Source organism: Pollicipes pollicipes, unplaced genomic scaffold, assembly GCF_011947565.3.
Source record: "Pollicipes pollicipes isolate AB1234 unplaced genomic scaffold, Ppol_2.1 Scaffold_2555;HRSCAF=2994_pilon_pilon_pilon, whole genome shotgun sequence".
NCBI classification, from domain to species: Eukaryota; Metazoa; Arthropoda; class Thecostraca; order Pollicipedomorpha; family Pollicipedidae; genus Pollicipes; species Pollicipes pollicipes.
In genome coordinates, this window is record NW_023596136.1 from 5,732,915 (window position 1) to 5,760,467 (window position 27,553).

The 27,553-nt window shown below is 54.8% G+C and overlaps 1 protein-coding gene across 1 annotated transcript in view; it reads right to left on the minus strand.

Moving 5' to 3' along the window:
- LOC119111089 (heterogeneous nuclear ribonucleoprotein L) overlaps positions 1 to 21,408 on the minus strand; it is an 86,861-nt gene extending 65,453 nt beyond the window's left edge. Inside the window, exon 1 of the mRNA XM_037234917.1 lies at positions 21,349 to 21,408. Coding sequence (XP_037090812.1) covers positions 21,349 to 21,408 — 60 coding nt within the window. The remainder of the gene's footprint in view (positions 1 to 21,348) is intronic.
- Between the last annotated feature and the right edge of the window lie 6,145 nt (positions 21,409 to 27,553).

Genomic DNA, 27,553 nt, shown 5'->3' on the forward strand with positions numbered 1-27,553 from the left:
AGTGGCGGTGACATCGGGGAGTTGCGGTGACACCTGTGGCGAATGGCATGACTGTTGCAGGCCCGTTGGCTTCTAGCCTTTCATTGCAGGCTGTCCCGTGCTTGGTGCTCAGTCCATTGTAGCATTAACTGGAGATAACAGCTGAGTGTCCGGAACAAAAGTGGCTCAACGGTCTCAGAAAATACGGAGTGGATGTAAAAAAAACATTTGTGGCTGGTCACCGTACCTAACAATCTTTTTCCGATGCAAGGCAAGAATGAGCTGGACTGGATGGTGAGCAGCGCGGTAAAATGTTCCGTTGGAGGCTGAGCAGACAAACACAGCTGATGGACCGATTATCGCGTCATCTGCGTTGGCACCGCGCGCCATGTATCGTAAGTAGTATCGTATCGTATCGTAGTATCGTATCGTATCGTAGTATCGTAAGTAGAACTCAGAAGGGGAACCATGTTCAAAGTCAGCCCACAACCCAACCTTTTACCGCAGCGAGTAGCAAGCGCTGCAGTTTACAAACAGCTTCGTGTGTGTAGCTGAACCGGCCCCCTCCGTAATCCCCCGTAGCTGAGCCCGCCCGGCCCCCACTCGCACGCGCCACCTCGGCAGCTGCTCGTCCGGGAGGCAGCGGCCGGGCCCGCCGGCGCCGGCGGCCCGATGCCGTCGCCCTGAAGAGCGAGCGGCGAGTGGAGCGCGTCTGGCCGGGCCCAGGCCATTTGGGCGGCGTCCTGTCATCCATTACGGAGAGGCCTGTCGCCGGCCGCGGACCGTGGCCGCCGCGAGCCGCCAACACAAGCGGGCCTCACCGACGCCCCGCCGGGCCGGTCGGCTGCGCCGGTCCGCCGGCCCGCCCACCCACCGCCCACCGCCCTCGCTGTCAGTCACTCAAACGCAGCCCTATACGCGCGCGTGTGTGTGCGCGCGTGTGTTGGGTGTATGTGTGTGGCTACATATGCATAGAGCGGCAGTGCGGTGCAAACTGGCACGCACTGCGTAATGCGGCTGATGTTTGATTACGCTAAAACGTCGGGCAGGCTTGCCGTGCGTGTGGTAAAATAATGGCGACTGGCCTTTATGATAACCATCGTCCCCAGCGGTAAACAGTCATGTTTGCCGGAACAGACTACCGTCGGCGTTGCAAGGGCATCACTTCACCTGTAACGTCGTTGTCCTCCAGAGCTCCAGCAATAATACAGCGGCAAGTGCTGTGTGACGCCGCGCCTCTCCACAACGCGTGTTCGTCCGCCCGAGTCTCTGTAGCAGCCGAGTATCCGTCTGGCTGTGTCTGGAGTGTCCGTCCGGCTGTGTTTGAGTGCACCCGGCCAGTAGCCGAGAGTCCGTCCGACTGTGTCTGGAGTGTCCGTCCGGCTGTGTTTGGGTGCACCCGGGTCCGTCCGGCTGTGTTTGAGTGCACCCGGCCAGTAGCCGAGAGTCCGTCTGGCTGTGCCTGGAGTGTCCATCCGACTATGCCTGGAGTGTCCGTCCGACTGTGTTTGGGCGTGCCCATTCAGTAGCCGAGAGTCCGTCCGGCTGTGTCTGGAGTGTCCGTCCGACTGTGTTTGAGTGCACCCGGCCAGTAACTGAGTGTCTGTCCGCCGCGCTTGGGCGTGCCCTTTCAGTAGCCGAGAGTCCGTCCGGCTGTGTCTGGAGTGACCGTCCGGCTGTGTCTGGAGGCTGGATCGCTGCCTCTGCAGAGCTCCAGCACTAACCGTGAGGTCTGCGGCCCACAGCGACACGCTGCGCTCTGACTGAGCCCTCCAAATAAGGCCAACTGCGCCGCTAAACAGATTCCCGCTCGTCGATCCCGGTCGGGCCACCTGGACCGCCCGCCGACGGCGGGAGACCCGTGCAATATTAACGCACATGCAGCTGGGTTCGGGACCGCCACACCTGCACGTCCGGGTCAAAGCCCGAGTTCCGTGGCGCGTGCACCTGACTGTCGGACCAGAACACCTGCCCTATGGAGGACGGCACCTGCGCCTCTGGTCAAGTTCCCCCAGGGCTTTACACCGCACAAATGAAGCCCTGCGCGCAAAACTCAGTTCCCCGGACGTTATACCGTTAGCGTATTCCCGCTACATTCCGCGATAGTTTGCAATATAGCAGCACCAGCCGGACCGTATCTGTGGCCCTGCTGACGGGAGGTCCGATTTCATCCTCCCACGAAGTCGAGTCGAGTGAAGAAGCCCATGCAAAAACGGGCCAGAAGCAGGCGGCTGCCTCCATATCCGGCGGCTGGCGGTGCACCTCAGGCGCAGTGGAAGTCCTCCGAAGTGGGGCAGCTCAGCCCCCTCTGGCCTCACCAGGTCCTGTGCCGCTGGTACCCTGACCGTACTCCGCTAGTACCGCTGACCGCACCCCCCTAGTACCCCTGACCGCATCCCTCTGGTATCCCTGACCGCAACACGTATGACCAGGGGCGCCCTGATTGGTCGTGCCGCGGCCGAGCCGCAGCGTGCAGCCTTCCGCAGCACCAGGCAGCACCTCGGGCTGTCGGGTGCGGCTCCCACCGCCCGCAGTGAGCCGCGCTCCCGCAGCACCAGGCGGCACCTCGGGCTGTCGGGTGCGGCTCCCACCGCTCGCAGTGAGCCGCGCTCCCGCAGCACCAGGCGGCACCTCGGGCTGTCGGGTGCGGCTCCCACCGCCCGCAGTGAGCCGCGCTCCCGCAGCACCAGGCGGCACCTCGGGCTGTCGGGTGCGGCTCCCACCGCCCGCAGTGAGCCGCGCTCCCGCAGCACCAGGCGGCACCTCGGGCTGTCGGGTGCGGCTCCCACCGCCCGCAGTGAGCCGCGCTCCCGCAGCACCAGGCAGCACCTCGGGCTGTCGGGTGCGGCTCCCACCGCCCGCAGTGAGCCGCGCTCCCGCAGCACCAGGCAGCACCTCGGGCTGTCGGGTGCGGCTCCCACCGCCCGCAGTGAGCCGCGCTCCCGCACAGTGCCGCGATGACGGCTCCCACGTGGTCCCGGGCCGGGCGGCGAGCCACTCTGGTCACGTAAGGCTCATGCAACGGGTCCCGACTGGGCGTGCCGCGTCACGCGGGGAAGGTTTCCGGTAGTGCCTGGCTGACGGATGTCCCGCTTTGGTCACGGAAGTCTCCTACAGGCGCCTATGGGTCTGGTTCGGTTAAACTATTGCGCTGTACTTTGGTCGGGAACGATCCCGAGATCGGTCAGGATGGCCGAAGGAGGGTTTATGTCTAAGCTGGGGAACGCTCATGCGATACATGCAGCGGGGTCTGGCATTTGCGTGCCGGAAGTCCCGTGCAGCATGTCCAGACGGACCTCAATGTTTGCGTCCGGGAGGCTCGTGCGATAGACTTCCACTAAGTCGTGTCGGCGGCCCGCTAAGTAGCGAATACGGGCGCCGATAACGTCCCGCCTGCAGCCGCTCAGCTGATTAATTTATGACCGCCCACCTGCTTAAGACGCTCATTAGGGGACTCTATTGCTCAAACAAGCCGGCCGGCGTGCGGCCGGGTCGCGACTCAGCCGGCGGCCAATTTGGCGACGTCGCACCGGCTGACCCGCGCGTCGGAGCCGACGGCGACGCGTCGGAGCCGTCCGACGACCGGCCGTCACCCGGCGGCGGCGTGACGCCTGCGTGCCAGCCGCGCCCGGCCAATGCAAACAGCTCGCCGTCGCGGCCGGGCCGCGCAGCGTCGCGTGTCGTTAGCGACGCGGCCGCGGCGGACCCGGCCACTCGCGCCGGCTTCCTTTTAGCCGGCCCGGCGGCGGCGGACATAAGTCAACACACAGCCGTGTTGTGAGCGACAACAGGGCCCGCTTGTCGACGAGGGGGCGGCCGGGCGAGGGATGAGCGATGAGAAGACCGCGAGACGCGACTGGAGACGAGTGTTGTGACGCTGATGAACGTCCCGGATGCCAGCACGTCGATTTACCCGTCGCCGACTCCGTCATCACGGCCCGCGAGACGGCGTTAGCGGCCGGCCTCGAACGGTGCCATTCGGGGCGTTATTGGAGGCGTTGACCTCGCTCAATTGGAGGAGAAATGCGGCGAGTTTGGACGTGTTCTGGGCCATGCATCAGGCCGTCAGTCGATTGATCGAGCAATCATTGCAGAACGAGATCAGTTCCGACGATCGGAGCGGTAGCTGTTCGGATTGCTTCCTAGAACCGACTTACGCTACTTCGCCGTCCTCGAAGTCGCGATAGCATTTTACTGCCGATGAGGTTTTCAATGTCAGTATCGAACAAAAAAACATTGCATTGAGCCAGTCTTTGGTAATGATAACATACTGTCAATACGGCGCTGAGTCATCTATTTCACACATTGCGAAACTTATCTTAAGCTCAGTGAATCGAACTTCAGAAACCCCCTAGCCGTTGCTAGATTATGTGTAGAAAGATGCGAAGAATCGCCTTAACGTAGTGCTACCATACCCCGCTGTGCACCATCAGTTTGCCTCCCGTACGCCCCCGTCCAGATCGCCCACCGTCCTATTTCACCAGTCGATCATCGCCGTTCTGGCCTGCCATTTCAGCTGGCCGGCGTCCGTCGGTGACGTCAGGCGGAGCTTCTTCGAGCGGCGCCGTCGCACTCCGCCCCGTTCGAGTCATCCGATGACGCATCGGCAGCGACGCATCGGCAACGACGTATTAGAGACGGTGCATCGGCAGGGACGCATCGGGAACAAAACATCAGGCACGAAGCATCGGCAGCCGTGCATCGTCAGCGACACACAGGCGACGACGCATCGGCAGTGGTGATCAGCAGCGACGCACTGGCAACGACGCATTGGCGGCGGCGGGATTACCGGCTGGGTCGGCATTAGGCAGCGGGCCCAATGACCTGTATTACTTGAGCGATTTTAAAACTGTTGCCCTGGCCTGCGGGTCAGAGAGCCAACACCCCGCCGTGTCCCCGGTCGACACCGGTCGCGACGGTCGGCACCGGTCGGGACGGTCGGCGCCGGTCGGGACGGTCGGCGCCGGTCGGGACGGTCGGCACGGGTCGGGACGGTCGGCGCCGGTCGGGACGGTCGGCGCCGGTCGGGACGGTCGGCGCCGGTCGGGTCGGTCGGCACCGGTCGGGACGGTCGGCCCCGGTCGGGACGGTCGGCACCGGTCGGGACGGTCGGCGCCGGTCGGGACGGTCGGCGCCGGTCGGGACGGTCGGCGCCGGTCGGGTCGGTCGGCACCGGTCGGGACGGTCGGCCCCGGTCGGGACGGTCGGCCCGGGTCGGGACGGTCGGCGCCGGTCGGGACGGTCGGCCCGGGTCGGGACGGTCGGCCCCGGTCGGGACGGTCGGCGCCGGTCGGGACGGTCGGCCCCGGTCGGGACGGTCGGCGCCGGTCGGGACGGTCGGCCCCGGTCGGGTCGGTCGGCACCGGTCGGGACGGTCGGCACCGGTCGGGACGGTCGGCGCCTCCACGTTGCAAACTCGGCGTGGCGGCGCTCTGACTCGGGCTGCTCGGGCCAGCGGTGCGGTGCGCCGAGGAGATTCGGAACGCAATACGATAGAGTGCGGCGCCGACTACCCCAGCCGCCCAGCGCTTCACGCGGCGGCCAGATCCGGCCGGGCCGTCCAGACCCCAGACAGACGCCAGTGGAGCGCGCCGCGCTACCGCCGAATAATGGATCGGGGCCGGGCGCCGGCTTTGGCACGTCCGAGGGCTCGCGCCAGGAGACGCTGCCGCTGTTTTGAAGGGTCTGCCGCGCGGTGGAGCGCAGCCCCGCTCGGGGGCGGTCCAGCCCACGCCGGCCTTCTCCAGCCAGACACCGTGCCCGGGGGAGATGGGGACCAGGACCTCGGTGGCGAGGCGGAGGGGGATCTCCCGGTGACCGGATATTTGACCCGGGTGTGGCCGTCCGGTGGCCTGCCCAAATGGCGCGTCTAGCTCAGCTCAGCACCACCCACACCTGCTGCATCCCACACGGATGCAATGCGAGGGCAAATCGGTATGCGTCTGAAATCTCTACAGGAGTCAGTCCAGACCCCGACGCGCGCGGTGGCGCAATCCGTACTGTTGTGACAGACGTCCGTCATGCCGCTAGAACACATGACGGGATCAGCAACCGGCAGCTGCGCGATCTCGGCAAAATGCGTTGCGTTTCGTCTGCACTGGTCGGTAGCGATGCCACTGACAACATAATCATCGATCGTACTCAAGCTGCACAATAAATCAATGAGTTTAGCAATGCCGGGAACAATTTGTTTGATTGGCCAGCATCTTTATAGACCACCAACGCCATTAACAGCATCGTTATTGACCACCTCCAGAGAACGGCGCACCATCCTCTGCTGTTCGTGGGCAAGGCCCTGCGGCCTTAAACGCCAGTCCCCACAGGGTCTCCACTCCACAGTCGGCCACCGCTGAGTGAGTTTGGTTCCGAAATACCAGGAACGCCGAGCCGGCAACAGCGGGAACTCTCCTTGCCAAAAATACCTCCAACTATGCCCTATGGGACGGAGCTAAGGGCCTGGGTTCAGACATAGAATGGTTGCCTTATTCCTGCCATCCAGCGAGTCTCACATGCCTCCCAGGGCTTCCAATGGTTCGGATGGGCCAAAGGCTATAAAGAAACCAAACGAGTCAAATATGTAAGTCGTACGTTGTGTCGTCAAAGCCGCTCGCGCAGTGTAATGCATTGCGTCCTAATCAGATTCCATTCCATTGTCGGCATTGTTCCCTCAACTCCTTCTCGGCGACGTAAGTTTTCCGTCCAATTTCATGTTTTTCTTCATCGTCAATATCACTAAGAATTGGCGATAACCATCAAGGCATGGCTATATGGCAGGTTTCATGGCGCGCGGCTGTGTTGATTCTGTAATCAATGAAAACTGAGACGCCCTTCGTGTTCTCAAGCCCCGCAGGAGACTAACGTGCCAACAACGAAATAGTTCGAGTTGGGTCACGCCGCAGCCTAGTAAACCACCTTTGTAAGGGCCTATCATGATTATCTTATATCAGCAAATATCACCGAAGTCAACACTCTAACATGTTCAGCGAACCCGATGGCGGGATCGCCTCTCAGCGTGCCCTTCCGTGAAGTGAAGCGTAACCCGGGTAGAACCCAAACCATCGAACGAATTGGACAGTTATTGGAGGATCCGAACACATGACTTGCAAAATTGCCAATACGCGTCGGCCGGGGCCGGGAGCCGGGCCGGCCGACTATTTTCGGCTCGGTGACAGCGCTAAGTGCCGGCGCGTGATTTACAGAGGGCATGACTTAGGCAGCGTCGGGACGGTATCACTCATGCGGAGCTCCGACGATCGGGAGGCAGCTGCATACTCGCTCCTCGAAGTCGGGTAGGCCATCATGCGCCGCGATGCTGGCCTGCACTGGCGTAAACCCAGGGCATCAGCTGATATATTTTCGGGGGGGGGGGGGGGCATCCTGCCGCAATGCTGACTCGAGCCCCGTGTTCTCGCTTCACCTCGATGCAATATTCCTGGACAGAGGCTGCAAAAGACCTGATATGCTACGTTCTTTCGTGTGGAGCATTCGTTTAACCGATTGACACATGTGTGGCGATCCCTAATGCCACCGGGGCTCGCTGGGATGTCGAAGGCTGACCAATCTGGCAAGAGCTTCCGGCTGGCACCGCCAGTCCACGCTGCTGTCTAAGACCGTGCAGACCACTCGGTGGTGCGCTGGCATTCATTTGCACAGCTTGCCTTCAATAGACGAGAGTGTCACACGTAGACACTTGGTTTGTCTTGCCCTTCTGCGACCTCCTCGCGAATCTAACGCATTGTTGAACAGGGATGTACGCGAGATGTTACATCGGGTATGAGGGCACAGCTTAAACATGAAAATCGAGTGCGAGGGAGCATGCCACCCTTTTTTGTACTTTTCACTAATCGCTAGATCAGACGCGTGATATCTGGCCATTAAGCAAGTTTTTTCGAAATGCTTCCGAGTAATTCCGGACTTTGACTTGAGATAGGCGACCCTGTGAGAGAAATATCATTTGAATCCGTGCTCACCACTATGAAAGTATTACATCTCATTTGCCTTCCTTTTTCCAACGTGGGCGTTCCGTAATCTTTGCAACACACTAATGTTTCAAAATGTTTGCGCACCAAAAAGTACTAAAGCTTGAAATATTCTGCGGAAAAAATGAGACATGTGATTATGAAGCCATTATCCTGTGAATTTAACGAGAAGTGAAACTATGGCTTTCATTTCTCCCCTATGGCGTTTACCACCGTGGCGCCTATCGAGGCGCACTTTGGCTTTGGGAATGGGATGGCATGGCCCATAGTGACGCACTGATTCTAACTTCAACCAAATTGCTTCTCGATAACAGACCCTTGTCGACCGTTGGGCCAATCACAAACGTCCCTTTAGGCTCACCATTAGAGGTGTCTCGGCGGTTGTAATGATGACGGTGCAGCGACGACTTCCGGGAAGAAGTATAATAAAACCTGCTACAAAGCGTTGACAGCGTAATTTGGACTCGAAAATAATTGAAATCGATATTCAACTCACGTCTTTACAGTACTGCAGTGGCACTACACGGCGCTATTATGACGTAAGTGGTCCTGGGGTTTCACCAAAGAATGTTTTTGAAATATGTTCCAAAGGTGGAACACGCTCTTTAAGCGCAGCGCAGGTGCGCGCGTTTCCTTGTGTACTAGAAAACAGCATCACATGTTCTCGATCTTTTTTATTTTTGCTTGTCTACCTGAAATTCTTGGCCGTCAACATTTGGTTCCGTTCATATTAAAGGGAATGCTCTACATTGATACAGGGTTTTGAACTGAAATAGCCATCTTGAAAATCTTTTAGTGCAGTTCAAAACCCTGCCCTTCCTAAGGCTTATTGTCATCTAGTTTCTGAGCTACACGCCCGCGAAAATGGGGAGAGTATTTCGGGAAGTGTATGTGAAGGTCACCTCGGCATTCACAACGTCGTAATAACGTCATTCAGACCTTGTCATGTGGCGATCAAGGTCGAACAAAATATAATGGTCGTGTTATTCACATCTAGTGTTCGTGACCACGATTTCTGGACATGACGATCGTCGGTTGGCTCTCAATGAATGCTGTGCAGGGTGCATGTACATCTATACATCTATCTCGCACATGACAAAAGGGGTGTCGGGGAATGGAATTAAATTATTTTGTTTGGTGTGTTCCGGGGGGAAAGAAATACTGTCGTGCTTTTATTTGATTTTTGTTACAAAATTTGACCATGAGCACAGATTGAAAGCGTCAAATTTTCTCAATATGGCCACTGCTTGCTGAATAAGGTCATTTAACACGCGCCTGGGTGGCCGGCTGAATACCCCTCGCTCGGGTGGGGGTCAATTTGGCTCACGCTCCCCACGAGATCTCAAAAACTAAGATAGCTAGAAACACTACACTCACAGGGTAGATTGACATGTATGTGAACTCACTTTTGGCAAAATTTGAGGTTTCTAGATTGATTTATCTAGATTGATCTTATTTGACCTCAAGGTCAAATAACATAAAAATGTCAAACTCAAGATTGGTGTCTCAAGTGCTCCCAGGCCTCCTCATGCAACCGCCGTGACGTTAAATCCCTGTTTTAAACAAAAGCTCGATGAGGTCAGTGATCTTGTTTGACCTTTATAAGATGCAGGTAACAGCATATCTGCGAGATTGCTTCTGTATTGCCATTCAAATAAGCGTCAAGTATTACGCTAGGCGGTGTTCTCAAATACCAAGTATTGAGCTTGGTCATTCGAGGCCAGTGACCTACTCTTATCTTTAAAGAGTTCATGAAACATGTCTGTTGTGGTCCCTGTCTTCAAAAGATTCTAAATAAGCACCAGAAACTATCCCATAAAACCAGGTTCCCGAGTAAAAAGGCAGCTTAGTTTTGACCTCATTCGGACCTTCATACCTGACCCTAGTTCAATGGAATCGGTTGCGCCTTTGAATTAAATTGGCTTATTACATACGGAACTACTTCAGACATGTACGGCTTCGCGTAACATTCCTTTTTTGCATCACATTGAACGATTCCCCAGAAATGCCCTTCGCTGGCAGCCATGGCCTGGCTCCAACCTACTATAGGTCAGTGGCCTTTTATGGTAGATCTTGTTTTTTACATTAAACGATCTGCTATTCAATTATGTTCAGTTGTGCGAAGTTTGGTGCGGCTACGCCGCGATGTTCGGAAATCGCTTTTGAAAACCTTGCGGGGGGGGGAACAATTTGACCCGCTCACCCGAGTGCGTGTTAAGCTGCACCTCCTCAAAAACCGAAGAAAGATATTTTCCAGCCAAATTTCAACTCATAATGCCGGAACGCCAATAGACTAAGGCCTTTCTTGCTAACATCAACCTCAAGCGTATGTCAGTGCGCTGGTCGCGTTTTTTTCAAGATGGCAGCTCCCGTGACCCGTTCGGTCACCAGTCCCTACCACATCTGTCCTTCCAGTTATCCACATGTCTGTTGAGGTCATGCAAGTACAACTTTTATCTTTATGTGAAGGCATCTCCTGACAGTGCGCATGATGCATTTGCGATGGCCTCTCCACGAACATTGCATCGTTTGCTCACTCTTCTGCGATCTGCATATGCCAGACAACGCCAGTTTGCATAAATTGTTTTTTGCGCCTCGCATCACCTTCCATGAACGATTAGTTGGAGTTAGTTCCGATGATTCAGGTGAGGTCAACGTTATCCGTTGACCGCCCTCCCCCCCCCCCCCCTCTCACAAACGATTTTAGGTTCGTGCGTACCCCAGCAGCACCGATGGCTGTGCACACATGCGGTACACGCCTCAGGGCACGGCTAGTGCATCCCTCGCAGAGCGGCAAGTAGCGCGCGCGTACCGGCACGGCGGCGCAAGCCATGCCCAGGCGTGGACGAGCATGGCAGACAGATAGACGACGGACAAGGCACCAGAGGCATGAAAGCCAGCAGATATGATTGATGAGCGGCATCTCTCCCCCGCCGATCGCGGCCAAAGGGGCAGCTCTCCCCCGCCAATCGCGACCAAAGAGGCAGCTCTCCCTCGCCGATCGCGACCAAAGGGGCAGCTCTCCCCCGCCGACCGCGGCCAAAGGGGCAGATCTCCCCCGCCAATCGCGACCAAAGGGGCGCGACACTGGTGAGCAACGGCGGGCATTTCTGAAGACAGATCGCGCGGCTGGCTCTGAGGCTGGCCTGCATTAAATCGCCGTGTTCGACAGCCGAGCTCTCAACTGCCCACCATCTGCAGCGCTGAGGGGCAGGCTCCTGTCGACCGGCGAGCAGTCCGAGGTGGAGCGGCACTGGGACAGACACACTCCCTGCTCACTGTCGGGGCCTGCTGGCCTGTAGCAGTGCGGCGACAGGGGCCTGCTCCAAATGACCTGTCGCGCGGGCAGAACGCCTGGCTCCCCCGAACCGGCCGAGCCTGCAGCGGACCAAAGGTCGCCGCAGGTCTTTAATCTGCGCGGTAACTTACAGGGGATGTCTTATCTTACTTGTTCTGGCTCTGCTGATGGGATAACTCAAAGCGAAACAGTTTCGACGGTATTTTTGGACGTCGGGCAGGCATTAGAGGAACTTTTGCCTGCTAATCCCTGGAAGAGGTATACCCACGGGTGCGCCTCCAACCCTGAGCGAATGAGGTACATTCAGCCAATCCCATTCAAACACTTCGAAAATGAGTCCGTTACTATTTTAGAAACACCTACCACACTGAAGGGAACCTGAGGCAGGAAAAGAGCGCTCCATTTGCGAGGCAAAAGCCGTGCCATTTCTCTACCTTTCAGCCAGCTGCCACCACGTTTGTCGCATGGAATAGAAGCTCTTACAGATTAAGATACTCCTGCGACACTAGGGCGCCGTTGGGAAGTCATAAAACCCTGTTGATGTGAATGTTCAGAAACAATGCCTTGCTTAGCCTAGCATGGGCTTAGCACACGCGCAGAACGCTTTGTGTGCTACAAGAGCGTCAAATATCCATTCAACAGTATGTCAAACCCGTGGCATTTTTGTTAAATGTTATGCACATGTCATGAAGCACCCACATAGGAATGCACGTGTCATGAAAGCAGCGTCTTACGGAGTGCGAGTAGATGGACATCCATATTCATTGCGTTAACACAGCCATTCGTGTTGGACAATTTAATGCCGTATGTTCTGAGTAAGGTGACGCTTAAGCGAGCATTATGCGGTAAGACCATTACTTAAATGACTTCATTCAACCTGAGACATCATATCTGCACGAGGACAGAGGTGTCAAAAGAAACAAGTAGATATATATATATATATATATATCGCCAAAGGTTATTACTTGTTGGTAAATACTCAATGAAAGCAATGCTACTTGTGCGTGATAAACGCATCAAAAAGCAATCCCAGTCTCACCCCACTCAGCAATTGCTTTGATTTCCAGCTCTGTTTGCGATTCCTGGCCGACAGATACCGCGCCGACTGCGGGACGAGACAAGCACATGACGCAAGGCTGACGATAGGCGGGTGCGTCCGTCCCTTGACGCCCGCACCTTCAGGTATATCTCACAGATATGTCTCACAGGTATATCTCACAGGTGTGTCTCACAGGTATATCTCACAGTCTGACTAGCACACCGCCACAACACCGGCTGCAGTGACCGCTGCTTTATCCAAGTTTTATGGGATCAGAAACCCTTTGAGTCCACAGAATGCCCATTGTTAAGGCTGTGTCTACATCGGACGGTCAGGAAGGGAGTATGTGGCTGGGCTTTATTCAGCCACTGGTGCGGGATGCCCCTATGCTTCCCGCCCAAGACTGAGTCGAACTAAAACTTCACGTCATCCCTTTAACACGTGCACCCGACCAGAATGACTTCCAGAACAGAAAGTCGACAGGCCTTTTACCGAAAAGGCTACCAGAAGTCAAGCCCGCTGAGTGGACGGCTCCCACTCGTGTCTCGGGCGGCCCGCGGAGGTGTATCTGCTGACGGGAAATGACATCCATTTAACGCCCCGTGCCTGCCTGACCTGGCACGCGCCTCGCAAATTCGGATATCCCGGCGCTGGAAAACTTCATTCTGTCATGCGTCAATCACCCTTCCGTAGCAACGCATTGGCTGACACACTGGTGTTATTGCTGCTGATTTGCTTTCGGCCCGTCAGGCAGAGCAGCTGAAAGCGCTGAAGAACGTGGGTGGGTCGGCTGGGATCCCGGGCCAACCGAACCCGGGCAGCGATCGCGGCGCTCCTGCACAGTGGCGCGCCGCGTCCTCGCCCAACAACTGGTGATGATAAAAACGGCGCGCCGTGATGGCCACAAAAACGCCGGTTGGCATGTGAAGCGATCCAGGCGCGGCGGGTGCTTTGTCGCTGGTTGGCTCGGGTCGGCCGAACTGGTGTCACCAGATTCCCTACCGTAGATGGGCCCGGACCGCACCACCGCCCTCGACAGTGGGCTGTGTCATCGAGTGTCACCAGATTCCCTACCGTAGATGGGCCCGGGTAGCGCCACCGCCCTCGACAGTGGGCTGTGTCATCGAGTGTCACCAGATTCCCTGCCGTAGATGGGCCCGGGCAGCGCCACCGCCCTCGACAGTGGGCTGTGTCATCGAGTGTCACCAGATTCCCTACCGTAGATGGGCCCGGGCAGCACCACCGCCCTCGACGGTGGGCTGCGTCATCGAAGCGAAGAGGAGCTATCGATTTCGGTAATAACGGGCGTTGACACCTTACACGTTCTAAAATAACAGTCCTCCCTTATAAGAAGGGGTGAAAAAGCTTCTGATTGACCAGCTATGATCAGTGGCAAAAACTGACGGTTCTGCGAGCAAATTGGTGACAAAGTTGCAAAAATACCAACCACAAAAAAACAACAGACAAGGCTATGCTACAACAGTCCACCCTAGGAAGAAGAAACGCGAAAGCTTATCATTGGCCCGTGCTCGTTAACACTGCAGCGTGGGAAAGTGTAGAATACGAGTCAAACGTTGACGTTTCGCTACATGAGCAAGTTGAGCCATTAGATGCTGCCAAACATAGAAGCTTTAATGAAGATAGTTTTAGCAGGTGTCAGAAACGTGCTACAAACTATATTATACCAGTGCTGACGTCACAGATCAGTGGTGACAGTGCTTTTCCAACGTCCCTCAGATCAGTACTCTTCACAGATTTTTCAGCTAAGATTCACTTCACATACTTAACAATATAAGATATCCAATAACTAGGCTTATTTCTATTCGTAAGAATCGTGGCTGGCCACAGCATCTTGCGACGAACGTGGTTAGTTTGCTATGTGGCGTTTTGAAGCGTCGTACCATTTGAGACAGCTGGAATCGAGTGCTCGCCACGAGGTAATGTGTTGGGCTCAGTGCAAGGCTGTGGGCTGCTGTTGGTTGTGTTCATGTCGTGAAAAGCTGACTGGCTAGAAGAACGTAGCTAATCGTCAGTTGTTTAAGGTAATAGCGTCAAAAAACCTACGGATCTCTAAGCGGATTGTTGTTTGTGGGCACCTGAGCTGTAGCTTTGGAGCTAAACGGAGGACTTTGGAGCGATCAATGTCAAGGATTCATCCGGGGCTTCCCGCTGCTGTGCGGAACAGCGGCTTTAGGTAAGAGGTCGAGCATCGCTGGTGCAGGCCTCTCACGTTGCTCGTTGCACCTCTTACTAAGCGTACTGATCGGTGAACAGGCGTGAGATAAAACTTTTTTTGTCATCATATTGCATGTAAAGCTGAATGAATGTGGTAGGGGTGTTCAAAAATTATTTTACATCCGTTGATACCAAAATTGCATGGGTTTTGCTGTAAATAATTGGGATCATGTTAGGAAGTGCGAGTTCTGCACAGATAATGATCTTGCGGAGATAGTGAAGGTCGCCAACGCTTCCAGCTGATTGTACGAGGACATGACAAACCCAAAAATGATTCTGTTGTCAGGTGCTTTTAAAACCATGTTATCAGTATCAGTAAATTTAGGATTACAGGGATGCAGTTTTGCAAAATACGTAGGGTTGAGTGATAGAGGGGGGGGGGGGGAATGACTGAGACTGTCTCCAAAATGCACTTTGGAGATTGGAGACACCAAAACTCCAAAAACGAAAACGTTTGATGGTTATGTCACATCGCATTACATTCGACTTTGTTGTGGCTTATTGTATTTAGAGATATGTTGCAACAGATTCAGAAAGGCTTCGCTCCAGGTGACAATTTAGACGGTCCCAAATTTCATCGATGACAGAAAAAAACATTTTTCACACACCTGCGTACGTGTCTGCACATAATGGTGAGATCTCCCAGCATAACACGTTTCTTCGACTTATTATAAGCAAATTATTAGCAAAACCGATGTTAGGCAGTGCAGTCGACTGGACCCTCTAAGTGCTTAAAAAGCCAGGGTTTGTTTTGCTTTGAGTGTACATATGTTTTGAGACAATCATCCATCTTAACTTGGCTGGCTGAAAGCAGTGCTTTGTTTCACTATTTAGGATCTGACTGCCCGTTGGCCTTGTTTGTGTCAGTGTCAGGCATTCGCTTCACCTGGAACACATGTTAACAACCCCTTCAGCTATTGTGATCCGCGAACAATGTAGGCCATAAACATTGGTGGCGAATGGGTTATGGCAGGCGCGGCAGCGACCACACCAGCTTCCGCTGAAACCAGCTCAACTTTTCATGTGCCACCATTCAAAGACACTCAGTCCAGCGAACTCGCTCTTCATTAGTTTTTCCTGACAGTTTTAACACATTTAAAATGCATATATATTTCCGTTTTGGGACTGCACTTGTGCACGTGGGTTCATCTAATTGCACATGCAGGATTCTGTTGCCTTAGTTTTTGTTGTCATGTATTTGCGCACCCTCGATTCATGAAATCTTTTTGGGCCGGTCTCCAGCACACAGTTTACGGAGCTTCGCGGGAAGTGTCGGGATGGTCCTGTCGTGACAGCACGGGCTTCATTGCACGGATAATCCCATGTGCGTCCGGACACCCCCGACACCGAGCGGTGGGCATGCCGCGACCTAGCTTGACCCGGCTGGTGGCGGTCCGGCGTCCGCCACTCGTCGGTGTCAGCTTGACCCGGCTGGTGGCGGTCCGACGTCCGCCACTCGTCGGTGTTTGTCTCCGCTGGCGAGTGGGGGGCGGGGGGGGGGGGGGCTACCCCGGCGGGCCGGCCGTCTGCGAGCGCCACGGCCTCAAGGGGATCGCTTCCGAGACGCTATCTCGCCGGCGATCATTGGAGACTAGTGCTGTTCCTTATCGGACCAGGATGGGTTACGCAGTAATCCTGCTGTCGATAAGTTGCTATCTGCACGGGGCCGGGGCCCGCGCAGTGCCGGTGCACTGAACAGCGCACCGTGCCTGGGGTGGGTCGGGTACTGAGTCGTAGACTCAAACTGCACGCTGCGACCCCGGTCACTGGTCTGACCCGTGTCACTGGTCGGGAGCAGTCACTGCGACTGGCCTCGGTAATTGCGGTCACACACCACACATACACTGCCACAGAATAAGCCATGTAACGTCCACTGTTCAGATTACACGCTCTCACTGGTTCCATTTTCATTACCCAAACAACCCGCTATCCTTGGATTTCTGGCTTACCCACCCCGCTACCCACGTCTGATCAGCTATACCCATCCAACGCTCACCCATTTTCGTCTCTATCTGTCCATTATCTGGAATTAAAAAAGATATGACGACGCCTACCTAGACGTAGCATTTTTGCATTCATATTTGCGGAAGTAGTATCAGTGCGGCTCATAATGCTTGAAAGATGCAAAACAGTGATGAAAGCCGTTTCCACGGTGGATGAATGCACAGAAAGATATAAAGACGGTTTTTTTTCTATGAAGTATTTATGTATATTAAACACTCACACTATCAGTTATGTGAATCGGTCGTGGGGCTCGGATGTTGACTGTGATAATATTGTTCACATCGGTGCTATGAGGAGCAACGCGGGCTTTGATAATCGTTTCATTCAAGGACCATCATCTTGGATCAGGTTAATGTATGTAAGCCCTGTAAACTCTGTAAGTACTGTAAGCAAGCCCTGTAGGTGCTGTAAGTAGGCTCTGTAAGCGCTGCGTACCTTTGGACATGGACGCTACAATGATAGAGGAGTTTGTTTTGTTGTGTCTGCGTCAGAATGTTTTAGCCATCCATTTATTTTGTCCTTCAGAATGTTCACCGAATGTGTTTACTAAATTTTGAAAGGTTGCCGTTACAAAGTGATCTGACATTATACCAGTCCATATGTTTTTAAATATCTGCAAAACTATTTTCTAACCACACACCTTTTATCAGCGCTTATCTTGCCGAAAATCGCTGATAAAAGGTGTGTGGTTGGAAAATAAACGCTGCATTTTTTTAAGGTGTAGAAAGTTTTGCACGGTAACCATTTTGAAAAACGGCTAATATGCGACATTTATTGAACCAAACATCGGACGCTTCTTCAATATCTCGTCCATGCCAGCATTCGTACCGTACTATCTCCAAAAACTTGTGCTCAACCCAGCCGGTTATCCACTCCTTATACATAGAGTGCATCCACCCAACCTATGACAGCTTTCAATTCAGGTGTCAAGCTGGTCACCGTCGCCAATGGTTTCCAGGCAGGTTAGGAGAGAGCATGTGGTTGCACAGAATGAATGCAGCGTTACGCACGATACCATCATTCATATCAGGCTGGTAGGCATTACGTGAAATAATTGATCAGTTTGGGCGATGGTTGCTGAAGATCCATGATATGTTTAAGGGCATGATCTGTTTAAGGTGTGAATGTGAATTGAGGCGGTGTGTTTGTATGAGATCGTGTGGATCTACTGATCAGTTAAAGAATGTGAACCAATCTGCAGTAAGATCCAACAAATGTTGTTGGTCTGAATATTTCGCAACAGGCAAAAGTTCAACTACAAACAAGTCTGCACGTTCTCGTTAAGATCGTGAGCCTACCGAAAACTCCTTTGCACGTTGCTGACGCATTGTGCATGAAAGGTCACGCCCTGTCCGGCTGGTCTGAATGACGTCTGCAATCATCTCCAACCGTTCAGCTCATCTTCAGCGTGACCCATCGGCGAGGCTCTGGCCTGGACATGTGCGTACTGCAGAAGGTAATCGAGGTGCGATCTAGATAACTTCGAAATTCATGAATATCATGTTTTAGCTGTTACCAAGAGAAGATACGTATACAGCTAAACCATGATCGGCCAAGTGTCTTCGTATGCAGATGCCGGTCGTCGCAAATAACAAATAAGTGTATCGCCATTAGAGACAGAGGTCGAGTCGGCCTCGTCCCGATCAACGCCAAAGCCGTTTCCTTGCCGCCTCTGAGGGACTGAGGGACTTGCCGCCTAGGAAGCTCCCCCTTCGTTAGGCCAGCACGCGTAAGCGGAGGTCTTACCGCACGCCGCGCCATGCATGGGCTCCAGCGCGCGCATGCGCCTAGCGCACCGGCCCCTGAGGAGCGGCCGGCAATGCCCAGTCATTCACCCCGTCTGGAGGGCGGCGTGCCGGCGCGGCGGCGCTGCAGGCAGACACCGCGACGGCACGGCACGAGCGGCCGCTCACAGCAGCGGGAGGTGCGGAGTCCGCCGCTGAGAACGGGGTGTTGCCGGCCGCGGGCCCGCAGCCCGCCTCAGGAACGGGAGCCGGGACTTGGTGGCAGCGTTCTGGGACGCACGCGACAGACGTATAGCTGGGATACGATGGCCTCGTCCCGGGACGCGGCAGGCGTATAGCTGGGACTGGAGGCGCCAGCGGCCCGGGACGCGGCAGGCGTGTAGCTGGGAGTGGGTGTCAGCGGCCCAGGACGCGGCAGGCGTGTAGCTGGGGCTGGCGGTGTCAGCGGCCCGGGACGCGGCAGGTGTGTAGCTGGGGCTGGCGGTGTCAGCGGCCCGGGACGCGGCAGACGTGCAGCTGGGGCTGGCGGTGTCAGCGGCCCGGGACGCGGCAGGCGTGTAGCTGGGGCTGGCGGTGTCAGCGGCCCGGGACGCGGCCGGCGTGTAGCTGGGGCTGGAGGTGTCAGCGGCCCGGGACGCGGCAGGCGTGTAGCTGGGACTGGAGGTGTCAGCGGCCCGAGACGCGGCAGGCGTGTAGCTGGGGCTAACGTTGCGCTTCAGGGGTACAGCAGACGCGAGACCCACGACAGCGGCGTAACAAGGCATGGGCCCCGGTCCGCGACGCTAATGATACCAGCGGCGTGTCACGGCCAGCAGCAGCGAGCCAGACATCAGCCCACGGCCGTGACAGAAGCATAACCGACCCGAGTGGCGGCACTCGGCGCATCAAGTCCCATGTTTAATGCAGCACGTGCCATCGATTACACGGCCGGTGCGGCGCCGGCCGGGCCCCGCGAGCCGGTGGGCCTCCCCAGCCGACTGGACGCCTGGAGAGCGGCGCCGCTCGGCCGGCAGGCCGGCCCGCTGCTGGCCGCCCCGCCACCTCGGCTGGCACCCCGGTCACGCGCTGCGCGCTGATCAGAGGCGCCGGCACGGCTCGGCTCGCTATGCGCTCTCGGCATTAGGTGATCGCCCATTCGGACAGAAGAGCAACAGCCTCATTTGAGGAGCGAATGTCAACAGCCGGCTCCAGAGGAGCAGTTGATGACGACTCGGCGGAATTGTGCCCGCTACCCTCGGCCCCGCGGCAACAAAGCGGAGCTTGCTGTCTGCTGCGTCGCGGCAGCTAACGGAGACAGGCACATGCAAAAGAGACTGCGGTCTCTAGCAGCACGAGTTTTGCTCGGGTCACTACGAGCACCGCACTGGACATGAACCGAAACCACGGCAGAAAAGACGGCTAAAAATCAGGCTCCGTCGTCGGTGATGGTGCAGCTTGGTGCAGCCTCACCAATAAGCGCGGTAGACGTTTTACAGCGCATGGCTCTGACACCACCGGCGCTAAAAATAGCACTGCCTTCAGAGGAATACAGGATTTGACCATCTTGATGGCCATGTAGATCCAGTTTGTGTGGTGTGGAGGTTAGAATATGCAGACACCTGGCATGGCCCTCCTAAATAGTGTGCAGCTGCAGGCACAGATGCACACTCCCATTGCGCTGCCATCCGCCCTGTAACATGCATATTGCATGGCTATCGGTTGTTATTTAAAATAAGCAATGCAAAAGAAGCCGCCTGAAGCACAATGCTAAGTTATCAGCAGCTCAGGCCAACAGCTCAGTGAAACGAGTAACGATTTGCATCCACTGATTTCAGCTGAATAACCAATAGCTTGCGACAGGCCGGTAAAGTCAGCACTATTTCAGCCGGGGCTGGAGCAGGACGGTGACGGGCCCGCGCGACGCGGCGTTTAAGGCCTGACCGTGTGCCCTCACCCCCGGTCCCACGACCAAGCCGCCGATCCGGGGCACAGACCGACCCCTGACCTCACCGGGGTCACGGGTCAGGACCTCGCCGTCTGCGCCCTGATTTGCACAGCGTCACGGCGGCGCAGCTCACCTTGCAGCGGTGCTTCTGGAGATGATGCGGCGCCGCGGGGGACGTGTGGGTGCCCGAGCCGGGCGGTGGGTGCCGTCGGGGCACGTGTGGGTGCCCGAGCTGGGCAGTGAATGCCGTCGGGAGACGTGTGGGTGCCCGAGCTGGACAATGGGGTGCCGGTGGTTGACGTGTGGTGTCCCGAGTCGGGCGGTGGGTGCCGTCGGGACACGTGTGGGTGCCCGAGCCGGGCAGCGGGTGCCGGTGGTTGACGTGTGGTGTCCCGAGCCGGTGAGCGGGTGCCGGCGGCCTGACGTGTTCCAACGAGAGCGGCAGCCGGCGCGTGCCCACAGCACCGTGCAAGAGTTCAGGCAACGGTGCCTCTCGCCCGAGGCGAGTCAGATGCACAGACGACGCCGGGTGGCCAGCCCGGCTTGGCCCCGCTCACGGAGAATTACGGCAGCCAGAGTCCGGAACGTACTGTACCGACGAGGCGGCGCAGCGCGCTTTGGTCCCTTCTACTCGGAGTCGGTAGAAGCGGGTGTTCCTCGCATCCGAAATATGCAATATAAATGCTATGGTGTGGTAAGGAAAGGAATGTTGTAACAATCGTGTTTCCCTGTGTCCTAACAGAGCACAGACAAGACTCGCCGTGTTGACAGTCTGTCCACTGTATTAAACGAGCAGTGCAGGTGATAATTCGGCTTACCGGCAGAGTGGTACTCATGGCCGTAGGCGCCGTACGCTATATCAAAATAACCTACGCGTCTGGGTCATCGCAGAGCAATCTACATGATACGTCTGCGCCGGGGTATAGCTGGGTAATGTGGCGCCAGGGCTTGGCGAAGGCGATGCCGCACAGCTTTTAAATTACACTCATTCGATACTGTCGTGGGAGGTTCTTACTCCATTGCGAGCGCATCACCACGCCGGATTTCCCGGCGTGATTCTCCGGCGTCTGGCGACGGCCGGCCGTGGGGCCGCGGACACCACGCCGTCACTCAGCGCGAGTCGCTGGGGTATCCAGCGTGCTCACCTGCTTGCCGACGGGCTCCTCCGGCCGCAGCCGCTTCCCGGTGTACCCCTCCACCATCATCGCCATGGTACGACTGACGCCGGCCGCGCTGCAACCGACGTCCACCGGGTGGCGCTCTCGTCGGCCTGCAACCGGCCGTCGCCAGGCGGCGCCCCCTCTTGGCCTGCAACCGGCACGGTCGCGCCGGTGGCGCCTCCCTCGGCGCGCGGCCACGGCTCGGCAGGCGGCGCCGTCGTCACGTCGGCGCCGCATGCGTCGCGCTGAACTGGAAAACTGAGCGTAAAACGCCGGCTCTCCTCTGTCGCGTGCTGTGTGCAGAGGTCGGCAACAGGGAGTTGGCTGTTTGAGCGTGTTTGCGCCCGCCGGCGGCGGCCGACCGGACGCGGAATTTGAACTCGCAGCTCCGCCCCGCCGCCAGCGGCCGCCTGCCAACCACCGCATGCTGTGCCGCACGACAAGCGGCCGGCGTCGACGGCCAGCCGAGGCCAGGCCGGGCTCCGTACGACGCCGATGAGCAAACTGCTGGCGGGACGACCAGACGGAGTTCGAAGCAGGAGTCAGCGTCATGGTCACCAAAGGGAATTCTCGGAGAACGCATCTTTCGAATCATATCGTCTGGTTAAGCTAACTGTTCTCAAGTAACGGCCGGTGCCAGGTGGCTGACCTCAGCTGAGGCTGAGGTCAGCCTCAGTCCGAGGTCAGCCTCAGAGTCATATTTTCTCTAAAAGGTTAAGTGGCGTTTAGAAAAAAAAACCTTCACACGATCGAGAGTTGCTTGCCGCCTTTTTTGCAACGCTACACTTTAAATGTGTTATTGAAGGATGTATTAAAAGACGTGGCATTGTTTACAGATCACAAATCGCTTGCAACAGCATGTAACAGTTCTCATGCTGGGAAGTCAGGCAGGCTACAACGTCACTGGTGTGCTATCGCTGAACACGTCGTAGAGGCAGAGTACCTAAAAAGGAGCGATAATGCAGTGCTGATAACCTGCCTTATCTGGCAAACGTAATTCATGTCGATGTCCACGGCCCAGCCTCTCTCGCGGAACAACAGCTGACTCACCTGCTGACTGCTGAGCTCAAGCACCGTCTGAGGGTCTGTCTGGATCTACCCCCTCAGAGATGACCTTGAGATTTGACGCAGTCGAATATTCGACGCCTCGCCCTAGACATTTTGTGTCATGCACTACACGTCATGGTTTGTTTGATGAATTGCACAACATGTCACACACTGGTCAAAAGACCTCCCAGCGTCTGATCACAGCTCGCTCCTTTTGGCTGATAGGCATTTGCAGATCAATGTCACTGCAGATCAGTGCCGCGGTATCTTGCAGCCAGTGGCAGATCCAGGATTTCGTGAAGATCTTGCAACATTAGGGCCTTAAATAGCACGCATTTCGGCAATTAAATGAATGTTTGAATAAATGAATTAGATGTATATTATGTATGTTACGTGTATACGAAACCCATCTTACTGCGCGCAGCCCTAGAGACCTAGGCGTGTTACGTATGCACAGACATGTAGCTTGTTCACTTTCTCCAGGTCATGGCGCATCCTGTCATTTTGAGGCTACCTATTTCGGAAATACATGACAAAATGCACTAAAGCTGGCCGCTAAGTACCATCCAATGCAAGCACGAAATTGATTCCTAGATTTGGGTGCATTTCCAGCGCGCCAAGAATGTTCTATTTTATGTGTTGTCACGTAGAATCCTTGCCTGGGGTGCTTGCAGCGTAAAAGCTTTTGTTTACATCTTCGTAAGTGTGACAATAACTACGTGTGCAAAGACACAAGTTTTCGTTTGGAGGTTCTATGAGTGCTCCTAAGAAAGGAAACTGCACATTTTGGCCTTTGTAGCGGATCAAACACATTTTCACCACCCGTGGTCGGTTATGGGTACTTTTTCGAATGATCTAATAAAAGGCTTCTTTTACCCTCGACGACCGCGAGCCATTTCCAATGCGGGACAATTGCTTCCGGCTTAAGGCCAGGCAAGGATTGTGCTAAACTCGCCTATGCTGTCCGGTGCAAAGCAAGGGAGGGGGTATTTTTAAAGTCACGTTACCTTAATCTAGCTCATTTTTGTTCAGAAAGATCATGGCAAGTGAAGAAACCCTGCCCGATAGTTATATGTATTTCGCCGCCACACAACACGCATTCAATAATCTTGAACGGCAAGTGAGCCTCCTCACCGGTCCTTGCGCCAAATCCCTCGCATGCAGCGCGTCCTGTGCATTGTCCCCTTTGTAATGAAATCTGCTGTGTCATTTCTGTGTCACTCCAAATGAATTGCGGAAAAGATTTTGTGTGTCCAGCAAACACTCTATGTGACGTCACCTAGAATCGTTGTCGTCTGAGTTGTTGCGAACACCAAACGGAGCAGAATCTATGGGGCATGATGTCATGAGTGACCTCAACGGCATATAGCCTTATTCCCTCTTCAAGGAATGTTTGATAATTGCGCGTAAAATTCAACGGCACATATTCAACCGTTACTCTAAGGGTAGTTGCCAAGAGAAATACTCATCCTGCAGGCTGGGAATAGAGTGCATGAAGTAATATAATGAGGCCCGTGCACACAAGAAGGCGAAACGTCCTGGCGCTCGCGAGCACACGTGGGGCTTTCAGCAACAGAGTAAGATTTTGCTGACCTCATGGGAAGAGCTCACAACTAATGTTGAGGGCCTGCGAGCCAGAAGCGCCTACTGATTAAAGGGAGTGTTCCACCTCTGTAGAATATTGCAAAACATGCTCCACTGAAACCTCAGGTGTAGTTGCCGCTAACAGTAGCACTGGGTACTGCCGCGGCAGCACCGTCAATACATGACAATGCTATCAGTTTTGATTATTTTCGTGACCAAATTATGCTGTCAGGGCTTTGTAACAGCACCGCTCTTTTTCCCTGCAGTTCCAGCCAATGTCGTCATGGCAACCATGGCGCGCACCTCTTCTGGTACGAATACGATAACATTTGCGATTGGCCTGGCGGGCAAGGGCCTGCTATCGAGGAGTATATTGGCCAAAGTTGATCCAATGCGTCACATGAATCTTGTGTTACTTCCATTCCCAAAGCTAATGTGCGCCTCGAAAAGACCCACTGGGTAAACGCCTTTGGGGCGAATTAAAGCCATGACACAACGTTTCGTTGAATTCGCGAGATATCAGCTTCGTGCTCGCATAAATTTGTGTCTGAGACACAAACAAAAAAGATACGGAGAGCTGGCAGTAAGTCCCATTAAGGCACCAAGGACCCCGACGCGCAGAGCCGGGCCCTCAAATATCAGTCAAAGGGCCTCTTGCATCGGTGTAAAATATCCTGGAACAATGCGGACCTCTATATCGGTTAAAGAGCGGCAACACCTAACAGACGTCTCCGTGCCGGTCTGAGCCCTGGGGCCATCTCCCAAGCAGGGACAAGGTCGGGACGCGCGATGTGCATTGGTCGGACCCCTAAAACAATGAGCGCTCCTATGCCTGTGAGGCCCTACAGTGCCCAACAGAGGGTTCTATGTCGACAAGGGTCTCAAGTCGGCCTGGGTAACTACGGGTACTTTAAAGCTCATGTGCGTAGGCACCGGAATCACATGTGGAAGTCCAGCAGTTTGCATCAGCTTCTGAAAAACGCACCTTTTCCGTGAAGCTGGAAGCATTGGTACCTTTTCTGAATATCCAAAAAAGAAATAATTTACGAAGTGGTTTTTGACATTATCTATACATTAACAAGAAAAGGGTGTTCTTATCACACGTGGTTTGCACAATTCGTTCATACGCAGGTCCTTGACAAACCGAAGTTTCATCGATGCAAATTTGCATTAGTATTTCAGCTGAAGCAAAACAAAGCATAGGCGCTCCTCCATGCATCAGCTACGAAAATTGTCTTCAACCTTTCCCCAAAATAGCTTAAGCAGATACCCTCGTGTTGAAAATGCCTTTCTCTGCTCATTTCATTACCCACGCTTTGCAAGCCTCCTGAGTTTTGGGGAGACACTGTTCCGAGCCTTTGTGCCTTTATATATATATACATATATATCACATACTTTTACTTTCTATAACTCAAGTATAGGCCAGACGCTACCGCAGGATCAGTTCTGCCTTAAGTTTACGGCAAATAAACTGAAAACAATATGCTTTAAATGACCGCCTGAAATAAATCGTACGGCGCTCCTCATCTTACAGCGGTCTAGTGAACTCTTTTTAAAACGACAGATCTCAGAGACTTCGTCAGAATTTTCATCTGGGTCGTACAAAGACAGCAAGGATTTAGCGAATGTAGTTTGAAGATATAAATGGGTCAACAACTTGTTATAACATGGCCAAGCCATGTTTGTCAGAATATGTCCAACATTCAGTCAGAATCGATAAATGGCAAAATTATGTAACGTAGTTTTGAGCATGCGCGCTCGTACACCGAATAACAAAACCTCGACGCCAGGCGTTGCAGTCTCCCTAGGCCCCGCATCGTCGGTCTCGCGACTAACATCAGGCCGTGACTAACAGATGGACGAAAATGATGACGCATTTGAAAGAAGTGCCTTTTAACGCTTTTGGAAGTCAAATCATACATTTAGAGATATTCCGGGCGTACATCTCACCTGTGCAGTCTTTAGACTAGTGACAACAACGTATGTAACCTGGGATCTCGCAGTGGAACTGGGAGAGTAAAGGTAAAATCTTTATTTCCCGTGTTGCTGTAGCTGTTGATCTGTTCAGAGGACAACCTCAAATTGTAAAAATATATTTACCCAGTCGTATCTTTGAAGTGTGCGAATACATTTTGAAAGAAATTCCGAAACATAATTTTACGATGGTCATTGTTGCGCGCACGGCACCTGCCCCCTGGCGTTACTCGCAGTGGCCAACACCGCTCGGTTTTACGAAAACTACAACCCAAGCAATCGCTATGCTTGCTCCCCTGGATTACAGGCGTGGCAATGGGGCTTTGTGACGCACTCAGCTGCTGGGCTATATGGCGTCGCTAGCCTCTCACCCTGGCGCCAAGGGGAGTCGTAACTTGTACTTGTGGTTTCCAAGACGCACCGTAGTTAACACAGGCGCGATAACCACTACACTCTCGGCACCCGGCGCACAGGCTCAAAAATTTTGATGTTATTTATTTCACTAGTCGATTGTGCAAAAGAATGAACGTTCTCAGGCAAACGTGGGATGGCCGCAGTTGACCCCGGATCGAATCATGAACCGTCATTAACGCAACAACATCCCTACTCGCCGCAGGTGGTCAAATAGTTGGCACATAGACTCCAGTTGGGCTTGACGGGCCTATGCTGCAATAGGGTTGGAGGGCCCACCGTTGGACGCTGGGGGCCCTGACTGGCACAGGACTCTTCTATTGCCTTAATGTGAGCGCTCATCATAAGCTCTTCCTTCAGCTGTCAAAATGCCCCGACCAAAGGAAGAGACCCTCTGCCATTCGGGCTCCCGTCCCCGTTCCTGTTGGACAAATTTTCGCCTGACCGACTCGAGGCCCCTTGTTGACACAGAATGCCCTGTAAGGCACTGTGGGCCCCTGAACGACACAGGAGCCCAACCAATGTAAATCGCGGTCCGGCCTTGTCCCTGCTTGGGTAATAGGTTCCCAGAGCTCAGACCAACACGGAGCCGACTGTTCGTTGTTCGTGATCTCTGGCCAACATAAAGAACGCTCTGTGGCAGGGGACCCTGGCGGTGCAAGAGATCATCTTACTGACATGTGAGATCACGGTCCTATGAACGGGGTCTCTAATGTTACCTACGGACAGCCCTTCGGACCCTCCAGCCATTCCATCAGGCCCTTGATCTTTGGTCCCGATGGACCTTTCGACCCCTCTTCGGTCCCCCTCAAACACCGCTCCATCTCGGGGCCACTTGCCGCCACTGGGCCCCTGTTAGGCACTGTGGCCCCTAGCCGACACAAGAGCCCCTCATTGTGTCAGGGACCCCGAACATTGCAGATCGCAGATCCCGGCCCCGTTTCTGCATGGGAAATTGGTCTAAAGAGCTCAGACTGATATGGAACCGACTATTTGATGTTCGTGGTCTATCACCGACTTAGGCACCCACATTGTCTGGGCGGTTCCGCAAACGGTGCAAGAGGACCTCTGACTGATATTTCAGGTCACGAGTCTGCGGGCCGTGATTCTTGTGACCTATAGCCAGTTCTTCGGGCCTCACCGAATACTTTCCTTGGTCGGCCCGAGGCCCTTG